General features: G+C 31.5%; 3 protein-coding genes across 4 annotated transcripts; 2 read left to right on the top strand and 1 right to left on the bottom strand.

The window, feature by feature from the left end:
- Nucleotides 1-132: 132 nt before the first annotated feature.
- LOC111517727 (putative divalent cation/proton antiporter TMEM165) lies at nucleotides 133-11,480 on the bottom strand. Of its 2 annotated transcripts, none has more exons than XM_023173975.2 (6): nucleotides 11,048-11,480; nucleotides 10,787-10,991; nucleotides 6,904-7,079; nucleotides 3,904-4,071; nucleotides 3,753-3,858; nucleotides 133-3,337 (listed from the first exon to the last, which is right to left on the bottom strand). In XM_023173975.2, the coding sequence occupies exons 1-6, from the start codon at nucleotides 11,180-11,182 to the stop codon at nucleotides 3,264-3,266; spliced, it is 864 nt and encodes a 287-aa protein (XP_023029743.2). In that variant the 5' UTR covers nucleotides 11,183-11,480; the 3' UTR covers nucleotides 133-3,263. The 2 variants fall into 2 exon arrangements, with proteins under 2 accessions (XP_023029743.2, XP_023029744.2); XM_023173976.2 differs by having other exon boundaries at nucleotides 3,907-4,071; nucleotides 11,048-11,478.
- A 2,358-nt stretch (nucleotides 11,481-13,838) lies between these two features.
- Nucleotides 13,839-15,221, top strand: LOC141485753 (uncharacterized). The gene is made up of 3 exons (XM_074183184.1): nucleotides 13,839-14,221; nucleotides 14,281-14,502; nucleotides 14,560-15,221. The coding sequence occupies exons 1-3, from the start codon at nucleotides 14,051-14,053 to the stop codon at nucleotides 15,205-15,207; spliced, it is 1,041 nt and encodes a 346-aa protein (XP_074039285.1). The 5' UTR covers nucleotides 13,839-14,050; the 3' UTR covers nucleotides 15,208-15,221.
- A 2,912-nt stretch (nucleotides 15,222-18,133) lies between these two features.
- Nucleotides 18,134-19,677, top strand: Pomp (proteasome maturation protein). Its single transcript, XM_023173967.2, has 3 exons — nucleotides 18,134-18,286; nucleotides 18,342-18,500; nucleotides 19,327-19,677. Exons 1-3 carry the CDS (start codon nucleotides 18,284-18,286, stop codon nucleotides 19,588-19,590), a joined length of 426 nt encoding a protein of 141 aa, XP_023029735.1. The 5' UTR covers nucleotides 18,134-18,283; the 3' UTR covers nucleotides 19,591-19,677.
- The last annotated feature ends 1,795 nt before the right edge of the window (nucleotides 19,678-21,472 follow it).

Consider the following 21,472-nt stretch of genomic DNA (forward strand, 5'->3'; position numbering starts at 1 on the left):
AGGATGGAACTGCAGTAACTTTAGTTACTGCAGTGGTATAAAAACAAATGGTATAAAAACATATGAAGATTCATTTCACAATTTTCATAATATTATGATTCCCCTTTACCTCTTTTCACAAATACACAAGTGTCAACATTTTGAATTGTTTTATTACAAAGTCAGGTTTCGACACACATTGCCAGAAATACATCAAAACATGAAGCTAAATGAATATATCGCAAAACACTAGAGTATTAGCTTTCCCTCAAGATGAAAAATTATTTTTACAAATTATGGAATCAATACAGATACATGAAAAATCAAAACTATATATTTAAAAATCACATGGAATATATTTTAGCTGGTTGTTTTTTTCGAAGGAATACTGAAAATCTATGGTAGTTTATCACAATTATCATTTTATTATTTCTATAAAAACGTACGTACTCGTATGATATGACTTTATAGTATAGGGTTAACATATTCTAAAAAACCTCAATGACAAAAACATTTCTCTGAATTTTCACACTGATCAGTTATTATAGACATTTCAACTACAAAAATATATAATTTTTTCAAAATTATCTAGATTATATAAAAGAGCAAAACACTCATTTCATTGAAGTGCAAATCAAAATGAGACAAAGCTCATGAATCTCATCAAAATTTGCACACGTTGAATATAGTCACTTTAAAACTTAAGAATAGCCAAAAATGACATGTCAATATCACTGGAAAATAAATAGTAAAACGTAGTTCCAGAGCTTGCCTATAAATTTTAATAAGTGAAACATGTACAGAAGAAAAATTGATAATAATTATTTAAAAACTTTGTTGCTAGTCCAGATACGACACATTTTCACTCTTACACTGGAGTAAAGTCAAAGAAAATATGTAAATTTTACTCAAGTGTTATTTATTAACAGTATTATGTCGATTATTGAAATGATCCAGACATTTTTGCATGTATCATAGTTCATAGTGGAAGTAAGGAATTTTGAAAAAGTATTCATGGCACTTTAAACCCATGTAACAGAACCTACTTTTTGGTCAATATATTAACAGTTTCAAGGCTAAGGCAGGCAAAGTGTTGAGTTGGTGCTCAATTTTATTTACTTTCCTTCTTACATCAAAATCCCAATTCTCATCATTGAAAACTTAAAAAACAATAACTTCTGGTATAAAAATAAGCAAATATTATGAAAACTTATAGCAAAACTAAGTTACCCGGTACACATTGTTCTGCCATATAAATTATTTCTATATGGTATCAAATTTGATGCCGAATAAAAAAAATCACAAAAAAAATATTTCTGTATAGAGAAACCCTGATCACCCAGCGGTATGAAATATGACCTATTCTCACACTTACCAAATATACACAAAAAATTTCATACAAATTGGTCGAGTCGTTTCGGATTGGTGCGACCACAAACACCATGACACAAGATTTTTATATATTAGATAAAATTCACATGCTACATCCTGTTGGTAATTGATGTGACTTTTTTCCATCATTTTCTGTATCAAGATCATGTTCACAGTGAGGCACTGCACATCTGAAAAAACTTAGAACTCATCTTTCATCAGAAAGATTAAACCCTGTCTGAAGACTGTATCGAGGAGAGAAACATATGTACTAGAAAATGAATACTTCAAAATAAATAAATACCTGCCGGAAAACAACTACTTCCCCTGCAAATTCCCTGCTTGGGGCTTTGTTCACGAAATAGAGCTGTTACTAGTTACCAGTCTTTCTCTTAAACCAACGGTCGCAATAGGCGGACCGCAAAATTTTGAACATCGGACCGCCAAATATTGTGATGTGTTATATACCAATTCTTTACTATAAAAAGAACTCTTAAGAAGACATTGCAGTGTTTGTAAAATTTCTGGCCGATCTTAGGAACGAATTTGCTACTAGATTCCAAGACTTTGCAGAGATGGGCAAGCTATCTCCGTTTCTTAAATCGTCACCTGAAGTTGATGTAGCAGCAGAATGGACAGATGTGGCTGCCAAAGGCAGCCAATATATAAAATGGTATTCAATGAAGAATTTTGGACTAAACATGTTCCAGAAAAACACGAAAATTGCAAGAAACTAGCTATAAATTTGGCCACTATGTTTGGCTTGACATATGCGTGTGAAACATCTTTCTCAAAGATAAATTTTTTGAAAACCAATATGGTTTGAGATTAACGGACGCCAACCTAGAAGACACACTTCAAATTTGCTGTTCCTCTCGAAAACCAAACTATAAAGAACTGGCTCAAGACCGTCGTTGTAATTTCTCACATTAATTTTTTAGGTCTTGTGTTTTATAATTCAGGATATGATGATTTGAAACAAACCCCTGGTGTAGATAATTGGAGAGATGAATATTTCAATGTTTTATTTCAAAATATTTAGTTTTTAGAAAGATTAGGAAAACATCTGATGAAAATCCATAACATATTCAAAAATAGCTTTATTGTGAGATTTTCACTGACCAGTTTCAAAACCGCAACACGTGTTCCATTATACAATAGCTATTGCTGCTTGATTAGGCAAAAACATTTATATCGCCTCATCAGTAGAGGGATTGGTAAAATGGGACGTCACAACGGTCACATGACAAGTATTGGCATTTCAGAGAAAAATTATGAATGAAATAAAAAAAATTGGGCTATATAAGTAAGAATAGATCACACTTTGTCAAAAATAGTCAACATCACCTTTCAATAAACTTGTTATAATTATAAATGACCTCATATCTAACGAAAAATGTTCAGTAGTGATTACTTTTGACCTATTGTACAATACTTTACATAACCTATAATTATATTATAGAAGGATTAAGTACATCAATTTCCTCCAGGTTTGAAACCAACTATTAATCAAATAAAAAATAATGTTGGATGGCTTCTGCAGATGCCTGATATATACTAACAATACCCATTATCCTAAATTGAAAAAGAATGTATGCATGTTATGACATGTCATTTGTATCTTTTGAGAAACTCTAGCTCGAAAAGAGTTTGTTCCAAAGGCATAACAATAGTTAGGAACACAAGGATCAGTACTCTTATTTTCGATAAATTTGTCAATACTGACTCGACAACTTGAGGTAATATAAATGCAAAAATAAAAACAGCAATTCATTATATACACAAGAATCTCTTAAATGAAGAATATGTTAAGGGCACTACCATTATTTCTTTAGTCGACAGAATGCCCATTAAAATATTCTGCTTTCACCAATCACAGTACTTCTCTCCTATCAATAATTTTCTCCAGGTCTTCATGTAGCATTCGGATCGAAGAAGAGAGATGAAACAGCAAATATAAGGAAAACTACTCCTCCAATGATCGTCACTGAAAGTATGAAGAATTATATAAATTCACATTTTGGCAGATGTTCCGATTGTATAAAGTAAAAATGGTGTCACTCCAAGAATTCAATTCTGAACACTGAAAAAACAAATTTGGTGCTGTAAATTCTTGCTATGACCTCCACCTTGCTAATCAAATTTAAAATTAGGATAGCTCATGAGTTCTAGGAATATCTATAGATAAGAAAATCAAATTTGAGAACCAAATTCTGTCATTCAATAAATAAACTGTGTTCTGGTTGTGATGCTATTGAGCCAGTAATTCAACTAACATTTACAACATGCATTATCAAAAATGTAGTCACACATCAATACACGTGACAAGTTCAAACAAGTGAAGACAACATACAAAAAGATATTTCAGGTGATTCAAAAAAATTAAACTTCAAACGACTTACCTGTCCTAACAGAAATTTTCTGGGCAATCATCCTCCCGCCTAACACAGCCACACCCGTACATGCAGAGTGTCCCAAAACTCCTCCTATTATCACTCCATACACATTCTAAAATTAAATTATTATTTCTATGCAATGTTTGTTAAAAATTACTACCTCCCGAGCTCCTAAGAGGATTGTAGTCAACTGCGACCTATCACCCCATTCCGCTAAAAACGTTAAAGTGAACGCTTCTAAAATTATTCTGAATACTTCGTACCATACTGATTTCTTTCTTCTTGCAGAACCTATCTCCACGTCTGGTACAACTTCTCGTTCACGCTGAAAAATTATGATACATGAAGTTCTGAGTCTTAATGGCAGCAGAATTCAGAAAAAAAGATAAAGAAGTTCAGAACTGAACACTTTTTGTCAGAGAGAACCTCTCTATATATTATATTAGTTCTATCAGTTTGATCAATGTAAAAAAATATGGTTTCTGAATGAAAAAATATTAAAAGTGACCTTGATTTCAACAGTACCGTAAAGTGAGGTTAGTTTTCCACAGTAAGGTAACTTGGCACATTGACTACTGACGAATTTCTTGTGATACAGATTGGAGTATGACAAGCTTGACTTCTTTTCAGTCTGTCATAAAATATCAAGGTTGCCTGAGTGCATAGTAGAAAGTCTGCGTAATTGATTATCGATAATAAAAAGTCAGAATTTATCATAATTTCACCTCATATATTAGTTTAAGTGTTGTTATGTAGAAAGTCATTGAACCATTGATAAATTGCAGATACCCCCACATATTTGCTGAATAACTTGAGCCATATGAAAGGCACTATTGTAGTAACGACGAACAAACATTTATAAATGCGGTGGCCACCGTTCTAAAAGGAAGGGTGACTTCAAATAAAGTCGCCCAAAATTTCAATATACCCAGGACCTTATATAAAAAAATTAAGAAAAAGCATACAGGTAACTTAAGCTCCCCAACAGTAACTGTCTGATGTGGAGTCGACTCTATTCGAAGTTATAATAACATGTGCTGAATTCCGAAATAAAACTATGTGAGATCTATGAATAGTCGTGAAATATTATTTCGATAAAGAGGGATTTATAATGAGATGAGTTATTGAAATCATGCCTGGAAAGAATAGGTGTCATATTTTCTTGGAATGACAAGGGCAATCTGACCCAAAGGCACTGCCAAAATATTAAATATAGCTGAGCAGACAGTGGCACAGGGAAACTAGAAAGCTATTTCAGAAATCTAAAACTAAGCTCAATGGAGCACCATCGAAAAAATGTATCAAACTACGATGAAGTAAATCTAATAGACGACTCTAGATCAAAACAATGCATTTTTCGGAAGAGGAACTAAATACCCTGCAAAGGTTATAAAAACATCCATAAACTCTATCACTACTATGTTTGTCATCACAGTTTCAAGTGGTGATGCATACTATTTTCATTACTGGTCCCAAACTATAGTTCTTCCATGGGCAAAGAAATTTCAATCAGAGAAAATTTGAACTCCCATTTCAAAGTTGAATTTCATTGAGGGATAGAAGAAAATCGTGAGATAGAAGCGGAGAAGACTGAAGAAGAAATCCAATGAACTGAGGAAAACCTGCCATGCAAAGTCAGTACAATGTAGTATAATTTCCTACCAAAAAGGTTTTGAAGCATTTTATGCAAAATGATGATATGCTGACTGTAAAGTTTATGCGGAGAAAGGGCATTAACAATTATATTTATCCACAAATAAAATACATTAGCAACATATTAAGAATCAATTTGTCGCTATTCTGTCAAATCTCAAACTATATGATACAGGAAGGAAAATATTTTTTTGTATTTGATCCTTGCGATTTTTAGTAAAATGATCTCTATTTTCTTTTTCTAAAGTTTTTTGTAAAACGTTGTTTCTTAAAGAAAAATACAATTTGTCCTAAAATTTAGTCAGTTTGTCCCATATTTTACCTTCTTACAAGTAAACAAGCAAGTCCTAATTGTATAATTTTTTCCTGATGGTAAAATTTGTAACTTTGCGACATTTTTGAAAATTTCAAAAATATATACCAATTAAAAAAATTGTTTATATCTATTTACATTTTTGGAGAACCTTGACGATTTGGTAGCATTACATCTTTGATCTGACAATAAAAGATTTCCACTTACGTAACATCTGTGGCATATTTTTACTCGATTGGCAATCAACTCTATGAGCTGTATAATAGGTCTAATGAACAAAAAAATGGAAACAATAAAGCCGATATGCTCACCTTTTTCATAGCTAAGTTCTGCCTAACTTGGGGTTTACTTTTTTCATAGAGATGTACAAACAACGTGGAAAAATCCTTAATAGACTCCGAGAAAAGTGTCTGATATCAGTATAAATTATGCTGATATTAAATTCAATTTAAAATCATCTCATCATCTCATGCTAGAATTTCTTTCAGGTTTTCACTAAGATACGAAATGTATCAGCTAAGTAAGCATGAATATATCCTTTTTAGAAAATAGCGTCTATAGAATCGACCTATGGCAGATTCCTTTTCAAATATAGTATCTACAGCCTCTTGGTTCAACCTGGCATTACTGATGAGACCTATGGCAGATCAAAACAGTGCTGCCTGATGTTGCATCTTGAATGCTTTGTTTTTGGGCTGTTTCATCTATTAAATTTTCTGTTATATTTGTTGTCCAGATATCTAAATTGAAAAATAAGCTGAGTGTAGTATAGTTGACAAAGTAATATAATTTCTTTCAATTTCTAATAATAATAATTGTAATTTATTGAACAAAATTACAATTTTGCTCAACTGGCTATCGACCAAAGTCCTTATTTCTAATATATCATTAATATGTGAAAGAAAATAAGAAAATCATCAATAATTACTTGTAAGGAATAATCTTTGAAAACTCTTTCACCAAAACTGAAATCAATCAATCCAATTATGAATATTCGTTTGAAATCCAAGTCACATAAATGACTATATAAGTGCCTAATTCGAAGGAAGGATTATTTTTTATCATCAGTTGAAACTTTTATTGTTTATTTTGTTTCAAAAGCTAAACATAGAAATATTGCATCGTTAAAAGTTTCATTACATGATAAAGAAAATTGGATGTGAATTTTCAACTGTAAGGATCGAATATTACCTCTTCATCCCTTTGCCTTAGTTCCATTTGGACCTCTTCTAATTCTTCCCTTCCTTCGTTCTTATCCATATGGAAACCTTCCCACAACATTTTAAAACCAAAAATGGCAAGAAGTGCGGTACTTATGTAATAAGTATAAGCCCTCGGTATAACATTTACTAGCCAACCAAAAAGAGCTGAAAAAAAAATTCAATGTGAAATATTGTTTTGTATGTGTCATAATATCTCAACAAAGAATAACCAGAGAAGCACAAGTAATATAATGCAATCAAGAGTTCTAAACAGTACGAATTTTGTGTGCAATTAGGGAGAAGTGTTTCAATCTGTGTACTATATACAGGTATGTAAATTCACACTTTTGATTCAGTAAGTATATTTTATTAAGAATGTCAATTTGAAACTGTGAAAAATTTTACACTGTGCCTAAACTTTATCAGTATTATTCGCTATAAAATAATTATTCATTCAATTCACTTCGATTTTTTTCCTGAAATCTTTCCTTGTTTTATGAATGCTAACAAGTTGTGTTTTTTTTTGTCATTTTCCATGTTTGGGAATATAACTTTCCAAATTTTTAAATCAACATTTATCTCTTTGTTGCGCTTATTTGATTTTCAGGAATTTGTCACATTGTGGCTTTATCACTTAGATTCAGGTAACTTTTCATGATTTCCATACATGTCAATGCACAAAAAATAATTGTTTTCATTATATGGTGTTTATTAAATTTAGGCACTCATACACTACGTAGGAAATCCTTGTGTTTTGGATAATATAGATTCATGGAGAAGTTGAAGAATGAAGAGTCAGCATATATGGAAGATGACATCCCCCATCCTCAGATAGATTGATAACTCATGGAAACATATTTTTTAAAGCAAAACTACACAATAATTGTGAACCAAATATGTACCTGTTTTATGCCAGAGGGATGATATATTTTTGATATATTTCGCTCGTTCTGAGCAATCACTTTAAAACACATCAAAACTCTAGTAACATATCCGAAACTTCAAAACTGTTTTTCAGTAGGTATATGAAAACGAACTAGTAGTGCCCAAAAAATCCAATGCTTCAAAATGTAAAGATCTTCATTATCGTTCATTATACACATTGAAACTATTTTTGTGAATGAACCTGGCCACAGACTGACAAATGATTATTTGCAGAACAAAACTTCAGCATGATTCCTTCACTTCCACAATAAGGCGAGTATTTGTTACAAGGTGAATACTTTCCAGCTGAAAACTACTTTTAAAATTTCTTTATTTCACCTGTTTTCGAAGTCTATATATGAATCAGCGAATGTAGCTTCCTGATAATAAAAACACTGAAGCTTGGTCAACTTCAAGGTTCTAATTTTATTCTGATTTACTTCACCAGTAATCAAGAGAAAGTAAACAAACAATTAAAATGGAGATCTGGTTTAAAAAATCAATAATACCCTTGATTCCAATCATAATTAACTTCCTTGTTATAAAAAAATCATTGATAATGTAATGATGTGATGATGAAGAAATTGAAATATGACATGATATTAACACTATACCTCATGATCTGAATTTCTACAACAAATGAAATATAATAATCCAGATAATAGAACCCTTCAAGTTATAAAGAAGCTGATCATATTTCTCCTATTTCAATTTTTTTTATGTTATTTTAAGTGAATTATATATAGACCTTAGTACAGGTGATACATAGATATCTCAAAGTGTAACCTTAAACAGAAACTAAACATATCAGATTGTAATGTGGCTCTAGACCATGGGAATAATAGATGTAAATTTGGCAAGCTATATTGAGATTTCGATTACTCCAATACCTAAAATTTTGACGATTTATTTACATTCAGACTAAAGGTACATTTATCCACTACAATGCGGATTACAGTTGACATATTCTGAGAAGATTTCACAAAATTCAACTTTTCTGTAAAATCATTTCACTTCGATTCATGAATCATTTTCATTTTTGTAAACGTTTTTAAGGCTCACTTCTGATACCTGCTCAAAGACTGCATATTTTGTATCAAGGCAACATGGCCTAGAATTGCAACATTAATGCCTTTGTTATTGACTATTCCTGACAGTTATGTTATCTATTTTTAACATTTCCAGTTATCATGAATTTATGTAACAATTCCAATACATAGGTATTCATGTCTTACATTTCTGCCTGGATGATTGTCATTGAAAACATGAGCAATGGCCCTTGTAGATTTTCCATGTTCGTAGTAGAAACCCTCTATTTCAATATGCTCTTGATGCGTATATATTTTATGAAACAAAAGATAATGAATGAAATAAAAACTTGAGTTCAAACAGAGCAAAAATTAAAAACTCTAATAATAAAACTTAGCTGACAGTCACTATCTCAGAACATGTGAAAATGTGTTTCCCTGAAAGCCAAAGTTGATATGTTTCACAATATGTTTCTCAACATGAACAAGATTTGTTTATGGTGGCTTGTTTTAACTGGAATGCACTTATAATAGCCGAATGGAAACATCAACAAATAACAGGGTTATGTGAAAATCAATATTGGGTGCACTGTCGTAAGCACATGCATATTTTCTTACTTTGAGGAAGACTACCCAACAACAAAACTTTTGTTAAAGTAAAAAAGTGGTGTATGAACCCTCCCATTGATTTACATCATAATTAATACAAAAGGTATTTCTTTGCTATTTCACAAACTAATTTTGGTTGGCATTAATCACAACATCTAAAGTTTAACCATGTTAGGAATCACACCTTGAAAGGTAAGACCTCGTTAAGTAGTCCTTAGCTCGAACAAGTTTTGATTTTTGAGAGTTGTTCTAGCTGGTTAACGGAAAAACAGATTTTAAGAATCTACAACTGGATCAAACTTTTTATATGCCAAATCTCTCATAATTTCTAAATTCAGCTGAATATACCTGTAACTTTTTTTAAGGACAAAACACAAGCACTACAGGAACATCATTAAGGCGCTGATGTGGTACATGATCCTAAATCATTCTATATAAATACTTTAAACAGTATCTGGATGATAGACTATGAAGAGGCAAATACTATTAATAATAATAATAATAATAATAATCGTCTTTGTTACCCAGCTATAGTTACATACAAATATTTAAATAAATTGCTGACATAACAAAAGGCGAAGTTGAACTCAGTTAGCACCAGTGCTTCTGAGTTGTTCTTCCTGATTGTAAACCAGTAGAAACTTTCATAAAATAACAATTTTTGGTTGTGACTTCATTTACACATTTCAATAAAAAAATCCAATTTTGGATTTGAGAATTTAATTGCTTTATTTTCAGTTTCATTGAATATATTAATGACATATCTTTTCAAGTGATAGGCAAAATTGGAATTGCTGCATTGATAAAGGTATTGCAGTGCTTATGTGTGGGAGCAGTGTTTGTTTTAGTCAATATCTAATAATTTGCTGAATTGTATTTATCAGGTGGTAACCAGTTGGTTAGTTAGCTACACTCATGAAACCAATGCTATTGTGAATGTAGTTTCAATTCCAACTCAGGGCAATAACTGTGTGACCCATGCTAGGAATTGTAAGTTGAAATGTAAGACCTGGATAATAGCTTACACAACTATTGACTTTTGAAGATTGTCCTTCATAAGATGATGATAACTGGTTAAAAAATCCATTTTAATCCCATCAATAAATGAAGACCATGCATCAAAGTGAAACTTATTGTATTGAGGATATGGGAAAACAAGACACAGTATTTTTAATGCATTTTCTAACTTTTTTGTAATATTTCACCTGATAAAACTAACAAGAACTAAAGAAAAATTGATTGGATTGAGGATATAGGAAAACAAGACACAGGATGTAGAATTGGTTTTCTAACTTTTTTGTAATATCTCACCTGATAAAACTGTCATGAGTATCAACGCTGAGATTGCTCCAGCAAAAACAGTCAACCGAGGATGCCTCATAGCCATAATAGCAGCAATGAAAAATGTCTTATCTCCTATTTCAGAAACAAGAATAACACTCAAACTGGCTAGAAATCCATGTAAAAATCCCACATTTTCAACAACTCCACTCTGTGGTGTGGTATTGGGCAGCATCTGAAAAATGGTAAATGTTATTTTTGAATAGTCCGAGATTTAAGAAATACACTTACCACAGTTGGTTTTACTTCATCATCAGTTTCTTTAGGTTCCAAATCAGCCAAAACAAGTGTAAAATAAGTTAGGGATACGAAAAAACATGTTGACAGGGTACCGATGCCAGGGATATCGAGAGCACTGAACTTCATTTTATTATTTGACTGATTTTTTTTTGTTCCCTCAAAGAATATTACTAGCACTCAAGTTGAAGAAGTTATCCTAACACGTCAACTGATATGAAGTTTGAATTTTACTTTTGTAAAAGTTGGATAACTGTTAATATTACTCGCTCGATCTTTATCTGAGACAAATCTGTCCCATGACTGATTGTTGTTTGAACATAATTGATAATCAATTTATGAAGTGGATTTTTTCGCTTCTTCCAGCTTTGATTCCTTTCTCCTCACTTATATAAGCGACAGTTGACATTAAGGATTAAGGTTAAGAGGTTAGATTAGAACACATGTCAATATTTCAGTGTCAAATCGAAAATGTGGCTATATACACTGCACCGTTTATAAGGAAGTTTCATCATCTACATGCACGTTCGGCGGTAACTTTAGAACTAAATCAAATGGTAAAACAAAAACAAAGTTTCGTCAGCTATCAAATCGTTGTAATTTCTTGTGTTTCATGTTTCCAGAAGTATTTTTTTTCATCAATTCATCACTTTCTCTCGAACAGTATTATCCCACGAAAAAACAATACTCTCATAAATGCACAACTGAACCTAATTGTACCTAATTTCACTGTATACAAAATATTATATAGAAATAATCAGTAGTAGACTCTTTTATTAAAAAGCCGAACAGATTTTGGAATTTCAGTATTGCAATTGATAAAAAAAAGTTTGTCTGGTGATAGATGAGAATATGGAATTAACTCAAGTTGCATAGTACCTATTTATTCTCTATGAAAATAAGATACTTTTTTTTGCTTATTGTGGTTATTGCCATAATAGTACTTCTCGTTGAATAATATATTCTTTATATTTTTCGATTATTAAGAAATAGTTACATAACAGGTACGCAGCAACCTCAAAGAAATCAATGTGCGAGCTAGTATCTCGGAAGATCATATTATACTGAATTACTGAAATCATTAAAATATTTTATACTATGAAATTAACGCCATGATAACTGCTATAGTATAATAACCTCCACAAAATGTTGCCTCTTTGGCCAATCCTTGAACGAAGACTTTTCTAGATGGCGAAATAGCAAGAAAGATATTGTGAAATGTGTTCTCATTTTACCCTGTCTCAAACCGTTAGATTGTTTTAAACACTGAAACACGTTGGGTAATGAAGATCAATTGTATTTCTGTAATATGGTTAACGAAAAACTTACTATAGACGTATTGTTTTTATTCCACCGAGGAATACATTGAACATTTCAGACTTTGTAGGGAATAAAATTCGTCTTGCCCAATTTTCCAATTTTATGTTACTTTCTATGGTTTTTTTCAACTATAGTTTCTTGTTTTAATATTATTTCAAAAATCATATTATTCTCAAAAATTACATTACAATTCACTATATGTTATACGGTATTGTCTTTTTTTTAATATGACATGCTACAAGCAAATATGTATTGTAATGCAGTCAAATAAATATATTCTATACTATTCTATTCTCATGTAGACGTATTTCACTGTTTTTGCCAACAGATGATAGTTTACTGATAATAAATATTGATAAAATATCTTACATTTCATTTTGTAGTAACAATAATGAGTTTCCCAATGCACAGAACATCAATATTCATTTAACTAGCAGATATAAGAACATAACTTTGAAAAAATCCAGTTCAGTAAAATATCTCGAAATACCATACCTTATCTTAATTGGAAAATACATATAGATTATCATTGTAAAAGATCCGGAGCCCTTTTGTATGTTTTTCGAACACTTAAAAATATACTGAGTATCAATGATTTGCGCAGTATATATTTTTCGTTAGTTCACTCACTCTCAATGTATGGAAATCTAGGATGGAGTGGGGTCTATAGTACAACTGTACAACCGCTTATGGTACTACAGAAACGATTTCTCAAAATTATCTATAATTTGAATTTTCGTTTCGCATCGGCACAAATATTCCAATATTGTGATCTGATGAGTTTGATACATCTTTAATTTAAACAATTATTATTAATAATATTTCACAGCAGAAATAAGTTCAAAAATCATCAACATGGATATGAAACCCGACTCAAAGCGAGTAACCTAGACATACCGAAAATGGACAAAGCTATTAGACAAAGATCAATTACATTGGACCCAAATTATTCAATCTTGCTTCAGATCATATAAAAACAGAATATGTGTTTAAGTTATTCAAAATTTCAGTGATCAAATGGCTCAGGAATGAAAATATAACATTACATAGAGAAATTCTACTGAATTAATGTCTCAATTTTCATATGTATTTTTTATCCCTACCTAGCATTTTGAATACTTTTAATTTAAGACGAGTTTGTATTTTATATTGTAACATTCATATTTATAAACGTTTACAAATTAAAATTTTTACGTTTTATATGTTTTACATTAAGTACACGTTTAGAGATTTTATACTTTTAGATTTTATATTCAATGTGTCTTTTTTGTAGTATACTAAGAATATTATTCACTACTGTTTAGGAAAAGATAGCACTAAAATGTTTTGCCGGAGTAACTCAATAGTTATTTATGTATCAAGGGAATTAGGAGGGCCTTAATTACCGATGGCAAAGTTTGCCATCGGTAATTAAGCCATCAGCAATTGCCTGAGGTTATTAAGGCTCATTAATTCCCGTAGATAATTTTATTTCTGACCGATTTCAATAAAATTTTGTTCATTTTTGAAACGGAAAAATGTACCAATTCATTACCTTCCCGGTATATTTGAATCAGGTACCGTTGATTATAGTAGAGTTTTCTTGTTGCTAGGTTGTTGCTATGTTACTTGTTTATAAACAGAACTTTGTTATCAAGCTGTGTTTGCGGTGAAAACGTGTTTTCTACCCCAAATATAATGGAGGATATTTTGAAAAAAGCTGAACAAGCAAGAGAATCATTAATTCCATCGAAAAGTGAAGCCGTATACCAAAAAGAATACAAGATATATCTGGACTGGCTGACACGGAAAAATGTTATGCCAAAAGATGTCACTGAAACTGTATTTCTGGCATATTTTCAAGAACTGGTAAGGAATTTTCTATGTTTTTCGGTAGATTTGGTAGTAATTGTGTTTATTCGTTTCAGTCAGAAACGTATAGTCCGAATTCTTTATGGACTAAATGGTCAATGCTAAAATCGATGGTGACTATACATGAGAAACGAGATATCACCAAGTTCAATGAACAACAGGCTTTTTTGAAACGGAAGAGTAAGAGTTATAAGCCGAAAAAGTCTGCTGTTTTATCTCCTAAAGATGTTATCAGATTCCTAAAGGACGCTCCTAATGATATTCATTTATTGCATAAGGTAATTTTTTTCTTATTTTCCTTTTTGTGTCTATTTATTTCCTTTTTTTTGTTATAGGTTGTTTTGATTATGGGTTATTTTGGAGGATGCAGAAGTCAGGAACTTTTGAATATGAAGATATCGGATATAGAGGACCGGGATTCCGTTATGGTAGTGAACGTACCGGAAAGTAAAACTGGTGTATCGAAGAAATGTACAGTTGTGGATGAAAAAGAGTTCTCCGCTTTGCCTTTATTAAGACTTTATATGTCTTTGCGTCCTAAAGGTATTGAACGATTTTTTTTGAGCTTCCGACAAAATAAATGGACATCTCAGCCAATTGGAAAAAACATGTTTGGGAAAATCCCCAGCAAAATCGCAATGTATTCAGGATTGCCAAACTCATCTTCCTATACGGGACATTGCCTTCGTCGCACTTCTGCTACTGCTCTAGCCAATGCAGGAGCAACTATGACTAACTTAAAAAGACACGGAGGTTGGAAAAGTTCCACGGTGGCGGAGGGGTATTTGGAGGATAGCATCGAATTGAGAAATAAAACGGCGCGTATGTTGTCTACTTTGTCATCAGAAGAGGCAGGTACCTCGACTGTAGTGAACAGAAGCTCCAGCCATACAAAAGAAGAAATTGTTTCCAGTGGCGGAAGTAATTTTCAGGGAACATTTCAAAATTGTACATTTATTATTTGTAATGACGTGAATAAATAAAATATGGTTCAGTTTTCATTTCTATTTATTTTCACTTGTGAAAGGTAGAGGGAATTATAAAATCTATAATGTCCCAAGGGAGTTATGATCCTCTTTATTGATAGCGTAACTATGACGATATAAGCTTATAATATCCCGGTCAGAAATAAAATACATTATATCTTGACCATCTTCAAAGGAAAGAATTTCGATATTGATGTTTCGCAGACAAGTTTTCCAAAAACTTAAGTGAATCATCAATACCTATGTTTCCTCTGATAAAAATTCAATAAGAATACTCGTTTTGACAAACCTTTTCTTATATCTATATTAATCGCCCATTTTTTCTATTGTTTGCTTTTATAAATACATGTAATTTAGTGATTAATAAACTAGTACTGCTACTATTATGTTTTAGATCAGTGTCACACTATTTTGAAAATTATATGGTATGAAAATTATATGATATTCAAATGAATACCGAAATTTTGGAAAGTCTCATGCATAACGAATATGTTAATGATAGAGCATTAGTTCCGTATTTCGTCCTATATCATCAGTGGCCAATAAGAAGGAAACGAAATATAACAATTTCATATAAATTGTATTCCAGTTCATTCATAATCTCTGATTTGAAGTTTATACAATGTCTGTAAGAACTGTGAGTTATATAAAATTGCCGTGGTAGTTTCAGTTCAATCTGTACGTTTTTCAGGTGCTTCTAACAATTTTATTCAATGGCTTTTTACATTCAGAGGGATTTTTCATAAACAGCAGGGATATTCGAAAATTTTTCAATTTCATCCCAACCTTAAATGATTTCTATCGAAGAGACTCTGGTTTGGCAAATGGTTTCAAGGAACGAAGGCAACACAAAAAATATGAGAACAGCATCAATGAAAAATTAAACAAATTACACGAGTGTACCAGAGAAAAACCTGGTCATATCTTGGATTACGATTATTACGAAGATTCTACGACAAATGAACATTATGGCCACCCTGTTGAAAGCGATAAGAAACATCAGCAAAGACATTATGGGCGCTTAGAGTTTGAAAGATTACAAGAGTTGGACAACAAGATCAAACGTGGAGTGATAAGATTGATAGAAGTGAAAAACAAAAAACCAGACGATTCGAAAAATCGTTATGTATCATCGCTCTCAATACCAGCTATTGATGCTCATGTGATAAATAGCGATTATGTTTTTAATAATGACGAACATTTTCTGCAACAAGGATCTTTCAGAAATATAAAACAACATGGAAGTCTTCTCGAGGGTGAGCTAGATTATTTTAAATGAATTGGTGTAGAGGAAAAAAGTAATACACGTTAGATATTACAATAATTCTATTCAATTATATTCGTTAGCAATAATCACAGGATGATTTTTTCATTTATGATTCACTTCTTCATTATTGGTTCATATTATATTTGTTCTTAGCACAACTCGCATATTTATTTCAATGATAACCTTATACGTTTTTTGACGTGGTAAATCATACTTTCGTATTATTTTTCATGTAACACCTAGAGGGACTGCGTACGCTGTCATGTAAACTTTTGGTACTTTTCATGAAAAAAGAAAAAACCTAATTCCCACATCTTTTCCAACAAAAAAAGATACACTTCCGCAACAACGCTGGGGTCATCGTTTTCGAAGTATTTACAATTTTCTATATCGATGCATATTACTTGGCTCCTAGAGCGCTAATTACAGTTGCTAAGAACATTACAAAACTAAGTATGTAGTGGCTCTCGTCAAAATATACAACTTTTTCCTATAAAATTAAAAACTTATAGCAAAAACCAACCATGTTTTGAAAAATTTCAATAAGTATCTTAAAAACGAATGATTTTTCGATAAATTTTTTTTCGGATAAAGTTGTTTATTTTGACGAGACAGGTTTTAGTTGAGTGGTCTTCAGTGGCTAGTGATCACTTCTATCTAATTCGTGCAGACAAATACAATAGATATGCTGACCATACTCTTGATTCAGACTACCTCATCATTTATCTATTATTTATCATTTAATAATTGTTTCTTCAATCATTATTGTTCTACTGTTATTTTACTTTGTGTCCTGACCCCACATTCAAGTATCTGACAATTATTGCTTTTGTGGGTTTCTTCAATATTTGTTTGTATAACATATATGTTTCTGCTTTCAAAAACATTTTTTATGATGTATTTTTCACTGGAAAAAATAACTAATATTATTTTTTGCTAAATACTGAACACTAATAGTAGCAAAAAAAAATGATTCGATGAGAAGAAACGCTAATCAGCTAATCAGTTTCTAGATTATTCACATATTATACCGCAGTTTCTTTCTGCTTATTTAGAAGAGATTGTAGCTATTATGTCGTCATAACTGCTTTCTTTCAGTGTATGCTGAATCCTAATATAGAAAATATTTCTCAACAATTGCTTTCCTCTTGTTCAAGGATCTACCAAGGGTGTTACGAAGTGCCCTTTGGGAAAACTGATGATTTAAAATGAAACTGGAAAATTTTTCTTACTTTTCAGTCACAGTGTTTTTGAATGTCTGTTATATAGTTTACCAATAACTATTCTTGCAACATTCGACATCAAACGACTAACTGTACTTTTATCAAAATCGGAAAAATCACCCGCCGCTGAGAGAAGTCATTATACTCGTACAACTTCGGCTTCGAATGTTTCTGACTAGTTCGTTTCAGTGATGCCTTACTGAAAAGAGTTTCAGTACGAAAGTTGCAAGAGTGAAGTCATCTAGCACTCCATATTTTCTTTATAAAACATACAGGATAATTCGATATCCACTATAAAACCTAATAAATACGTTCATTAACAGAAGAAACAATATATATACTTTCAATAATATTCACTAGATAGACATATTTAAATTTTAAGCGCCATCTCTTGATACCAGACTTTTCTCTATTCACATTTTATGCGGTTGGGATATATTACCGGAAACGGTATATTGGCCACAGCCATTTTCTGTCAAATATCATTTGACAATTTATAACTGAATGTGATTTTGTGATTATTTGCCGATTCATACTTCATTTTTTTACTGTATCTACATTTTATTTAAATTCATTCGAAAAAATGGTAAGTTAATTTAGTTGAAATGAAACCTTCAATAATATATACTCTTTCTCACTAGAGTTTTGCACTTCCCTCACTGAAAGTTAAACCTTCAGTACCAGAAAGTTTTGATATAAATGGAGGAGTCTTTGGAACCACCGATTTGATGACCAGTGGACTAGCCGCCTCCAGATGTAATGTGGATCTTCCTCACCCAGTTGCTGCCTCTGAATTGAAGGTTAGTGATTACCATCTAGTTGCATCTAGGAAGTATATAAAGCTGCAGTTTAAGTTGGTGTATTAGGACTTCTATTTATTTTGTATCTAAAGGATATACATTGATTTGTTGATACTTTCAACAATTCAGTAGCAGAAGATATTTTGCTGCTAGCTTGTTTGTGAAAATATCAACATTTGATGTGTTTAAAGCAATAATATGTAATATTCTGATTATTGTTTTTCTGTTCACTATCTGTTTAATTTGAATCAAAGTGCAGATTTCTCAAAACCGAAGAATGAGAATTAATTTTATATTGTATTAGAACGACACCTATATAATTTATGTTAAATTTTCTTCAATAAAAGTCTGTCTCTAAGAGGTATTGATAATGTTTATTTTAAAAATTATTAATAAGCAGCTCCTGCATATTTCCAAGACTATGTCTCATAGTTCAGATATTCATTTCTTTAATAAAAGATCTATTAATACTATTCACGATACAACGAGCAGCATTTGAAATTCTATGTTCAGTTCAATAACTCTCAAATTATATTACAAGTAGTTAGTAGTATTCTTATATTGAAAAAAATATTGTCTAGTTTGTCGAAGAATTTGAATGAATTTCATTTTGAATAATTTTCATTCATACCTAATAAATAATTTTGCAGGGGCACTGATAGTTACTGATTCAGTTATTATTATTTTATTAAGTATGTGTTTTTGATATCAATATGAATACGTTAAAAATATTTGTAAAACGTTTTCCAATTTCGAAAACTATTATTATTATTAGTAATTGTGAAATCTGAGAATTTTGTTGTTACTAATACTGAATATTTTTCAGTTTCGGGAAAATGCTCATCAAATGAACATGACTGTACTACGTAACACACAAGGACTGCACGCACCCCTCCGTTTAGCTATGGAATTGAAATCTGCCAAACGAATTGGTAGGCTGCCCTTTATGCCTTCATCCAATGTAATGCATGACGCTCTCACAGGTAGAGATCTCGACATAGGACCAGAAGATATATTCAATACTCCAGAATTCTTAGAAGTCTCTGGACAACCACATGCTGTGGTTGAAAGATCTTTGGGTTTATTGTAAGAAGAAATTATTCAGAATAGAGTAAACATATTGAGTTGGGAGTATTTTCAATGATTAGGATTTTCTAATTAAAAATGTATTCAGATTGATCTTTTGTTTCCCTTATACTGTTTTAATATTTATGTCATGATTTTTCATATGTGATAGAATTGACTGATACTTGATGAAAATCTACAATGTATTCAAGTAACACTTCGTTGTGAAATTTCCACTGAACAAATTACAAAACCGCAACATGTGATTTGACTATACAATGTGCTAGGAATCACACGTTAGTCCTTAGCTCGCGCATGTTTCGAGTTCTGAGGGTTGTCGTTCGTAGGGGTGCGACAGCTGATTAACGGAAAAACAGATTTAAAAAAAATCATATGACTTCATATTTGCTTAATGATTATAGTTTAGAAATTTCACAAACTCATTGAATGAACATATAATAAACTAACTACTAATTTCCAGGTTAGAAAAAAGATTTATTAGTGGGGAAGTATTCAGTACTAAATTGAAAGGGTATATTTTCAAGAGAGGTTAATTTTTGGGAAAGAAAGGTTTTGGTCATTCAGTAAATTTTCAGAATTCTTGAATCTACTAAATTCCGAGCATTTCAAAAGTTTCAAAGGTTTCTTCTCCTAATGCAAGAGGTTATCTCCCTTTCTCAAAAGATAGTTTGCAAATGTGGAATGGGTCTTCATATTCAACTACCTACTAATATGGTCTTTTATTCTTTGGAAAAAGGTTCTCCTCGTTTGGCCGACACTGAAGTTTTGTGAGGCATCTATTTTCACTCGTATTAGGAACCACATGTTAAAAGATAATACCTCATTAGTCTTCAGCCTGCTCAAGTTTCGACTTTTGAGAGTTGCGTAGGGGCGACAGCTGGTTAACAGAAAAACATATTTTTGAAAGATTTTAATTGTTATATTATATAAAGCATTAATTATTTTGAGTTTAAACAGTATGAACATGCCTGAGGTTAACTATATTAAAACATATATTGCAATTTTGTAAACTTTTCCGAGAAAATATCATAGTAAAATGTAACTTGAAAACGTGGATTTTTATCAAGTATCGGTTAACTTCTTCACATTTATCAATATATATTTCAAATATATAGACTGATATAGGTATCACGATATATATATTTTTGAAAGTTTCCATGTTGTAATACAACGTACGTTATGAGTTACCTGCACCAGAAGCAGACACCTTACCTCAGTCTTCAACCAACTCGAGCATGCAATAGACGAGCCATACTCAAAACTCTTCGCAGATTCATAAAACGACATTTCATCACACAATGACAAATAGTTACAAATCTGACAATTTCTACTTAAAACTGATATGAATAAAAAATCTCCGATGGAATATTTATTGGTTTCATTCAATAATTACTATCAGAAGCACTCTCTCATAGAATGAGTATGTAGGGGATATCGTCAAAGTAACCTAAAAAAAAATAAGCTTTCTCTTACGTGACTGAAGTTATTCCACTATTCAGCAGTTTTTAGACAAATTAGGCAATTATTTCATTCCGAACACTTCCTGTTGAAGTAAAAAAGTCTTCTAGATAAAATTAGTTGACATGATATCGATGATAGATATCGATATGCAGTTTTCACCATTAAGTTTGTCATAAAGTTTGACAAGGTGCAGATCTTCGTTGAATGGATGATGTTGCTATCCGTTTTGAAGGGTATACATACTGATGAGCATGCGTAATCAAAAACAGGTATAAACAATAAAATTTTTCCAAATCTCATAAAAAAATCATAGAACCTTTTTTATTTGTACTTCAATAGATAATTTTTGAAAGAAATGTCCAGTTGAAACATAACAATGCTTTGCAATTATTTAAACAATTTCGATTTAAACAATATGGCACGGA

This window comes from Leptinotarsa decemlineata, unplaced genomic scaffold (genome assembly GCF_025532065.1).
Source record: "Leptinotarsa decemlineata unplaced genomic scaffold, Ldec_3_MD MMD2_tig00026336_RagTag_RagTag, whole genome shotgun sequence".
In the NCBI taxonomy this organism is placed as follows: Eukaryota; Metazoa; Arthropoda; class Insecta; order Coleoptera; family Chrysomelidae; genus Leptinotarsa; species Leptinotarsa decemlineata.